Source organism: Cyprinus carpio, chromosome A2 (assembly GCF_018340385.1).
Source record: "Cyprinus carpio isolate SPL01 chromosome A2, ASM1834038v1, whole genome shotgun sequence".
Classification (NCBI taxonomy): domain Eukaryota; kingdom Metazoa; phylum Chordata; class Actinopteri; order Cypriniformes; family Cyprinidae; genus Cyprinus; species Cyprinus carpio.
The window spans coordinates 18,213,112-18,223,030 of NC_056573.1; the positions used below are offsets into that span (position 1 = coordinate 18,213,112).

General features: G+C 35.4%; 1 gene segment (V, D, J or C); it reads right to left on the bottom strand.

Moving 5' to 3' along the window:
- Window positions 1-1,046: 1,046 nt before the first annotated feature.
- LOC122147044 lies at window positions 1,047-3,774 on the bottom strand. The segment is given in 3 exon segments: window positions 1,047-1,311; window positions 3,508-3,625; window positions 3,735-3,774. Coding segments are annotated over 3 exon segments (423 nt in total).
- Between the last annotated feature and the right edge of the window lie 6,145 nt (window positions 3,775-9,919).

A 9,919-nucleotide genomic window follows, 5' to 3' on the forward strand; every position in this document is an offset into this window, starting at 1 on the left:
CGAACTCTGATGTCAATCGAACCTGGGTGTGCACCAAACATGCTAGTGTGAAAAGTGCCCTTACAGTACATGTAGTCACTTAAAGGGGGGCTGCAATGGTGTTTCATGTATTCAGAGTTGTTCACAGTGTTAAAGAGATGGATTCTCATGCTAAACATGGCTTAAAGTTTGCTTCAAAAATAATTTGGCCTGAGAGCACAGTAGAGAATTTCTGTGCCGAAAATCTTACTTCCGGGTTGGTACAAGTTTCTACTGTTTTTTTTTTTTTTCGATTGTGGATTTAATGACATAGACAGTGGTGGATCTCCTTATATGAGCATTTCTCTCGGCAAAGCGTGCACGCACACGTCGACCAGAGCGCTTCACGTCGACCATCAACGCGCTTGATCGGGAAATCCTCGGCAGGGCTGCATAGGATTTGTTCAAGAATGTCTCTAAATAAGTGTTTTTGGATGTGAGGGAAAGTTTACCGTGTTCAGCTTCCCAAAGAACCCAGCGTTACATAAACAGTGGATGCAGTTTTTTTTTCTGGGGCAGCAATGGAGTGTAGCAAGTGCATTTGTGTGTTCTGGTCATTTCAGTGCCGAATGTTTTATAAACAAGGCCTAGGTCGACGCTGGATTTGCAGATCGTTTGCTATTAAAACATGGAGCGGTCCCAGTTTTGGAAGGACCCCCCCCATGTAAGTACAACCGCATCAGATTGCTGTCTTTTGTTGGAAAACACACATAACAATATAATGTTCGATTGGAAACAACAAGAAACACCTCCTTCAGGTAGCTCCGCCCACAGGTACCCTCATCGAACCTGAAATTTAACCAAACATGATCTCAAACAAAACCCAAATTTAACCAAACATGATATCAATAAAACCTCCTAGTGCAAAAAACACCCTAGTACTCAAGTGAAAAGATTAGCCCTTTGGCAGTTTAGGAATTTTAAATGTTGTGTTTGTACATAGTTATTGTATCTCATTATTGTTGGCAGTTTAGGAATGTTATTCCCTTGATTGTTATGTGCTCCAGTCTGATTAGTAGAAGGTTTAGTTATGTCAGGTTTTTGTACAGTGTTCTTGTGTTTCCTGTCACTGTGGGCGTCAGAGCGCAGTAGTACAGAGCAGAGTCTGATATAGATGCAGAGGAGATCTCCAGATCCACAAGGTTTTCTTTGTCTGTGGTGACTTTGGCAGTGAATCTGGAATCTACATAAGACTCCTGAGCTTCTTTTGCACTGCCTGAGATGAGCATAATGAATTCAGGAGCTGATTTGGGATACTGGCGGTACCAGTGAAGATTAAATGCAGATGAATAACTGCAGGATAATTTAACACTTGAACCCTCATCAGCAAACACCAGTGTTTTGGTTGGTTTGATTTCATTTCCATATACTGCATCTGTAAAAGTAGATCAAACCTTTTATGAACTGGTTTTTAAACTGAATGTTTATTTTAGATGTGTCAGTATAAAATGCAATATAGAATATTAAGGGATACACACAAATCACAAAACTTCAACACTTACATGTACATGCAAAGGCAGAAAGCAGAATGACAGAACAGAGACTCATTGTGTGTGTTTCTTATTCTCTCTCTAACAGACATGAAGTTAAAGAAGATCACATCAGACATCAGTGCTACATACAGTATATGGCTCAATATACCCTCTTGTGGTTCAGTCTTCAGATCTCAATATTCATAAAATCATCATAAGTAATACACATACAGTGTATGGCACAATATACCCTCTTGTGGTTCCTTACTAACTCTGTTGTATGATATAAATCTTCAGATCTCAATATTCAGAACATGATCTGGATTAATTCCTCATACGTGTTAGTAAATTCTTAAAATTCATAAACAAGATTATCAGCAGGAATTCTCTGTGTATATGTGCATATTAAGCACACAAAATGAATTTAGGTTTGCCGTTTATTTTTTGTGGTACTAAAACAGTTGGCACAGCTGTACAACTAATAACAGACACCAAAAGTGACACGAATATGTTTAAAACGTCCTTTATAATTGTATGTATTAGGATTAACATAATGTAACATACTGTTGATACAAAAAATCATTAATACAAAATAAAAAACCAATCAGTGGGAAATATTAACTGAATTTAACATAAACTAAAAAAAAACAAAAAATTAACTGCATTTAATGTAGTTTAAAAAAAAAACAGAATCTGCAGACTTTTTCATATAATCTTTACTGAATTTGTGATGGAAAAATTGGTTCCCTTTCGAATGGGAACTCCACGCTGCGTCCCCTACATGGTGCTATGGGTAATGCCTCGGGCATGACCGGTGACTGAAGCATGAGTCTAAACATGACAATGAACTTGACATTGTCCCCATTCGAAAGGGAACGTCTCAGCTTATGCATGTAACCATGGTTCCCTGAGAAGGGGAACGAGACATTGCATCCCTTAGCCATGCTTCAGGAATTCCTGGACATCTCCTTCAGACAAGAAGTGGATAACGTTTTTTACAAGTTACTCTTAGCTGCACTAGTTGTGACATCATAGGCTGCCGTCCGCCAATATCAAGTTCATTGTTGTGTTTAGACTCATGGTTCAGACACCTGTCATGCCAGAGGCATTCCCCAAACATCTCATTCCCCTTCTCAGGGAACCATGGTTCCTTTTCCAATTGTAAATTCGCTCAGAATGAATGTTTTGTAGTTGTTTGTACCAGTGAGGATATGCATTATAACTGCTGGTAGAGTAATTGCACAGTAGAGTAATTTGAGCTGCTTCATTTGGAGTCATTTCTCTTGAAGGTTGTTCAACTTTGTCTTGTCCCCAGCAAAACTGGAACTGGAAAATAAACACTGGAAAATAGACTTAATATCTCACACAGATAGAAATGATGAAATAATGTTCTTACCAAACTCGTGAACTGTGAAAAAAAGAGTAATAATCACCCATTTTGCCATTGTTGCTGTAAGTTAAAAAGGGAGAATGTTTTAACAGAATTTTCTAGAAGTGTTTTCTTCTTACTGCGTAGTCTGTTTCTTTTTGTAGTTTCAGATTTTTCACGATAATGTACATCCAGTTGATTACCACAGAATAAGCATCCCAATGTGAAGTGGCGCTTATTACATGGCTACTTACTCTTTAGGAGAGTTGTGATGTACTGTAAGGAAATAGGGACGTATTATATACTACTATATTTTGTTTCCTTTTATTACCATTTCAGTAACCACACACAGGTGTTTCCACAAGTTTAATTATATTGTGTGAATTCTAGATTGTGGGTTTGATGTTGCTTGCCATCAAAGTGAAAAATTACTTAGAGTTTTTGTACGGCTTCACGTAGACTTTGTACCACTGTGCTCCAGCTCTTAGAGCACAGTAATAGAGAGCTGAATCTGACAGAATTACACCAGTAATAGTGAGTTCAGTGGATGCTTGTGATGTAGTCAAATGAAACCTTCCACTACTTTCACTACTTGATTGTGAAGTATATATTAAATATTGAAGCTCTTCATTAGGATACTGTCTGTACCAATAAAGTCTAACATAACTGCTGCTTGTGTCATATGAGCAGCTGAGGGTCACAGTCTCATCTTCCTTTATGACAACAGCATCTTTATTTGGACTAATCTGGTCTGCAGTCATCACACCTAAATCAAACAAATAAAAGTCATTTGTCATTCAAGTTACACAAAATTATCTCAAATTATCTCATTAATACCACTGTAATAAAATGAAAATAAAAATGTCATATTGTACCCGAAATCAGAATTAAAATGAGAAGCAGGTGTTTTTCCATGTTGACGGTCAGATCAGGTGTGTGTTAATGTTCTCTATGCTCTGAGCTGTAGATCTGTGTTACTGTGAGTCTCTGCAGTTTCACACTCAAACACACCGGAACTTCCTGCTTTCTGTGTGATGATGCCGTCTGCCGCTTCTCATGTTTTTGCATTGGTTAGAGTAAAACTTTTGCAACTGCAGTTGATTAAAAACAAAAAAAAAAAAAAAAAAAAACAAATGACCAATAAAACAAAAATATCAACAATAAAAAATATAAAAAATTTTTATATGACCAAAATAATATTGATCTAGAGCAAAGGTGTAAGAACAGAATCAAACAGAGTATGTATAATAATGATAGTTACCAACGTCAATGTCACAAATATGCTTAGTGACCAGAAAAATATTTCTGAATCGTAAATGTTTTATTTATTTAGTGTCATAAATCTACTTGTTTTAAATGTTTCAACAAATTGTAATTACTTTTTTTTCCCCAGATTTAAAATAGATTTTGAATCCCATAATCAGGTCATCACTGCATACGCTTACGTGATAGTTTAATAAAGAGTTGATATTCAGGTGAATTGATTTTTGAGGTTCATGAAATTCATTCAAATTTAGAAGTTCATTCCAGGTACATTGAGTGTGAAAATTGTTGTTAAATATTGTACTCTTCTGTGATTTTACAGCAAAATGTGGAGTTTTGAACGATTACTGTATATAGTGAAAAATGTGCTTATCATAGGGCATAATTAGATTCTGCTGTGCATTTGCATCTTCATCTACTTTGATTTGTTTAATCAGATTTTTGTTGGCCAAAAAAGTTAACAGTGCTTTAAGTGAATAAATGCATTAAAGTTCTTCGAAAGACCCTTCCGATTCTAGAAATCATTCACACACAAATGACAATTCTACCAACAATTCTACCATTATTTATTCATTAGTTTGTAATAGTAATTTTTAGAGTATTATGGTATCAGATTCCATAAAATTAATTTGATTTTATAGATTTTGGCAGTGTCTGAGATTTTTGCATATTGAATACTGATTTTGCCCCAGAAGGATCCTTATGTCTCTAAACACACACATAATCAGATAAATCCCAAATAATACACTCATAACACCAAAAAATTCATCAATAAAGATAAAATTATTTTAATATATTATCTAAAAAGTCAGTTAGAACTGAACAAGGTAGAAATTAGTTAGAATTAATAATAAATGATCTAAGTAAATTGATCGAATTAAGTTAATAGATCATTTATGCATAATAAACTGAGTGTAAAATTAGAGCACATGCATAGCACTTTGGGTAATAACAGATGTATCATAATGGATGTGACAGGATAATTACTTATAACATACAAAAAGAATAATAAACATAATAATAATTAATAATTATAAGTAAAATAGCTGAAATATACTCATTTTTTGATTTCTACATTTTTTTTACATGATGTTTTCACATAATTGAATAATTTCTATGTATGACAGATTGTGGTTTTGATGTGGTTCAGTTTCAAAGAGAAAAATTAATTTGCATCTCTGGACTCCAACTCTTAGAGCACAGTAATAGAGAGCTGAATCTGACAGAGTTACACTGGTAATAGTGAGTTCAGTGGATGTTTCTGATGTAGTCGACTGAAAGCGAGGAGCAGCTGGGGTCCCAGTTCTGCTCCATGAACGAGCCTCTTTCCACTTTAAATACTGAGGTTCTCACCAAGATCAATTGCGAATATTAATAGAACCTCAACCAGACTCATTTTGTTGCTGTTGTTGTTGTTATTGTATAGACTATGAAAAAGGTAGAGCAACAGATTTGTAAATGAGATATCTGTTAATTAAATGGAAAAGAGGAGTTAATTCTGTAATGAGGCTTGATAATATGAATATATGGTGCATGTCGCCATCTAATGGTTACCCAAAAGCATTGCAAATTAAGTTTAATTTTTAAAGTAGGGAAAAAAGAAAATCGACATTCTCTCCAAAATCTATTTATAACACAGGTAGATTTATGGAGAAAAAAAAAAAAAGTTGTACATCTTCCCACGTGTCAGGTTTTTGTACAGTGTTCTTGTGTTTCCTGTCACTGTGGGCTGCAGGGCACAGTAGTACAGAGCAAAGTCTGATACAGCAGCAGAAGAGATCTCCAGATCCACACGCTTGATTTCTTTTGTAGCCTTTGAATACAGGCGAAGATCAGGCGAAGATTTAGTTGAATATTCATTGACAAGAAGTAGGAACTCTGGTTTTGCTCCGACATACTGTCGATACCACTGGAGAGAGTTAACATTGCCAGTACTGGTACTGTAATTACAGGACAAAGTCACATTTTTACCCTCAACAACATATTTTTCTAAAGACAGTGGTTGAATTGTATCAGCAAAAAAAGTTCCTGTGAAAAAGAAAAGTCTCAATTAATCAAGTAGTAAATTATTTTAATAGATCTATACAAAGCTTTAAATGGATTTTATTTTAAAAGTTTTTTAGCCGTTTATCAATTTTTGTTGTTGTTGTTTGTTTTTTTTTCATAATAAATAAATTGCTTGAATGAATATCTCTTACCCATGCAAAGTTGCATTATTATCCAGGTAAAGACAAACATGATGTCTTCAGTGTTGACAGTGATGGCAAAAATAGTGTTTGAACATCAGTTTCACTCTGGCTCACACTCTCAACAGTGTGAATAAACTCCTCCCACTGCTGGAGTCAGTTTATTTTCTAACAATAGGAAAAAAATATGCTTATGTCAGAAACTGCTTGAGTGTGTGTGTGTGTGTGTGTGTGTGTGTGTGTGTTCACATATATACATACACATATGCGCACACACACACATACTGTACTTGCATTTGTGGTTTACGGGGACCTTCCATAGGCGTAATGGTTTTTATACTGTACAAACTGTATTTTCTATCGCCCTACATGAACCCCACACCTTACAGAAAACTACTGGTAATTTTTTAATTTCATAAAACACTGTTTTGTTTGTTTTTTTAAGCCTTTTGTTTTATGGGGACACAGGAAGTGTCCTCATAAACCAGTGATTCCCAATAATGGTCCTGGAGAACCCCCAACACTGCACGTTTTTGGTGTCTCTCTTACCCGACACACATTTGAGGTCTTGGAGTCATCACTAATGAGCTGATGAGTTGAATCAGGTATGTTTGAACAGGGAGACATCTAAAATGTGCAGTGTTGGGGGTTCTCCAGGACCAGGATTGGGAACCACTGTCATAAACCATGTTTATGTTGTAGTACTCATGTCATTATACACATTTGTGTCCTCATAAACCATATATACCAGTCCACACACACATACACACATGTATAGTATGTACACACACACACACACAAATTTGTTTAAAACTAACAATTGTATTGTATCTGAAATTAATCAAGCGTAACATTCAACCATTAAAACTTACTTTTTTGTTAAGGACTGCACATAAATAACTGTAATTGGTTTCTGAAAAAAAAAATAATAATAATAAAGCTTTGCTATTTTTTTCTGCCTTTCTTGTAAAACAGTAATTTGAAAAATTAATGGATAACAACAATTATATTTTTAACATTAGAAATACTACTGTGACTAAAGAGCACATACTGGTAGATTAATATGGAGACAGATTAGTCTCAAATATAATTCACGCAAAAAACACGATTCACACATGCGTAAACAATTTCACATGCATGAAACCTAATTCACGTACACACAAAAAAAAATTCACGTGCGTGAAAAAAAAAAAAAATTTATTAACAAAAAGCAATTCACATGCGCAAAATAAAATTATATATTCATAAAATACATTTCACAAATGCAAAACACAATTCGTAGATATACAACTGTGCACAAAAACCTTTGGATGTTTAAAATGTACGAGTGTCTGAATGTACAAATCGTCATTTACTACGAATCCACTCGGATTTGTGTGCGTGTTTTTGAGACTTTCCTGGCAGAGCTCTCTTCCCACGTGGGTCTGTCGTACTCTTTAGCCAATCAGATGCGAGCCCACCATTCAACCAATCATATCATAAGCCACTGAGAGTGCATTAAAGGAGCACGATTCTGCGCCCCTTTTGCGCAAATATGGATTAATTAGAACGGAAATTAAGCCTTTACATCAGTAATCCCATAGACAGTAAAAGAAATGGACACAGCGACCTCCCAATTGGAACTCAATTGAGACAAGTGAAGCCCATTTTTGTAGCGATTTTTAGAAATTCCGTTTCTGACACGCAGACTCAAACCTAAGCTTGATGACGTCAGCAACCTGTCTGACAGATGTAAATCTTCTAGTAGCTGTGTGTGCAAACTGCCATCGTTAATCTTGCAGAGACGGCGAGCTTAAGCGGGGAGTTCTTTGGCGTGAGTGAGTGAGCAGGAGTAAGTATTCTGATTAATTATTTTGTATAGTATTTTAAAATGTAACGCCAGGGCTTCTATGGGCTTCTCTCTTGACGTCTCCCCGATTGCCTGCGAGCTTCTGAATGCACTCTCGGTGGCTTATGATATGATTGGTTGAATGGTAAGCTCGCATCTGATTGGCTAAAGAGTACGACAGACCCACGTGGGAAGAGAGCTCTGTCAGGAAAGTCTCAAAAACACACACACAAATCCGAGTGGATTCGTAGTAAATTACGATTCGTACATTCAGACACTCGTACATTTTAAACATTCAAAGGTTTTTGTGCACAGTTGTATATCTACGAATTGTGTTTTGCATTTGTGAAATGTATTTTATGAATATATAATTTTATTTTGCGCATTTGAATTGCTTTTTTGTGAATATGTATATTTTTTTCACGCACGTGAATTTTTTTTGTGTGTACGTGAATTAGGTTTCATGCATGTGAAATTGTTTACGCATGTGTGAATCGTGTTTTTTGCGTGAATTATATTTGAGACTAATCTGTCTCCATAGATTAACAATTACAGAAAAAAATGAATTTGGTAATTACTGATACTGTTAGTTTAGGGCAGCTGTGGCACAAACCTTACATTGGGTGGTGGTCTAGTAAATTTGTTAAGCACTTTTGAACCAGATCTGGTTTGGTTGCAACATGATACCCTGAACGTATTGTTAAGTTTTTTTTAACAGGCCCAAGGCAGACTCTCACAGGTGTGACCACATATTTTATTACATTCAGAGCTGGATAGATTGTGGTTTTGATTGTGGTTTTCACTAGATATTTTCAAAGTGAAAATAGCTTCAGGTTTTTGTAAGACATTCTTCATGTTTTATATCACTGGGCTGCTACTCTTAGAGCACAGTAATAGAGAGCTGAATCTGACAGACGTACATCAGTAATAGTGAGTTCAGTGGATATACGTGTTGTAGCCGAATGAAATCGATCATTAGAGGTGTCTTCATAATCACCCAATGACGGTGCATATTTGTATAATAAGAACTGCGGTTCTCTGTTTGGATACTGTCTGTACCAGTAAAGCACAACATTAGCGCTACTTGCACTATATGAGCAGCTCAACTTGACAGTTTCTGTTTCTTTAGAAGTTTTTTCTGTCCCTTTATCTGGCTCAATACTGTCTCCAGTCACCAAACCTGTGAACAATAAGCCCATATGAACTGAAATATATATATATGTCAGATTCAAATTGCAGATATATATTGCAAATACATTTCACAGCACTTTTTGCCAAATAAATAAAATAAAACAAAAAAGTAAAATTAATAATTAACAAATAAATAAAATGAAAAACTCAGTCATAAAAACATACTGTGCTAGTGTAAATAGACTGTTTCATTTGTTTTCACTCATAAATAATGTACCTGTTCCCACAATGAGAATCAGTATGAAGCATCTGTCCATGTTCAATCAGATTAGTTCAGTTCTCTGTTGAGGCTCTCAGTGCTCTGAGCTGTAAGTCACTGCAGATCAGTCACAAACCCACACAGGAACTTCCTGCTTTATAAAGTCATGGCTTGCGTCACTTTAATTTCCTTACATTTCTCATGAGGATGAAAGTATTAACAGTTGAAAATATACAAAATATTTACTTTGTAGCTGTATAGTGTAGCTATTTTTTTTATATTATATAATTTGAAAAATAGCATTATCTCCATGTAAAAGTGTGTGAACACTGCCATCATGTGGCAGACATGACCCTGCACTATTTATTGCACATGATTTAAGATGTTTTAATG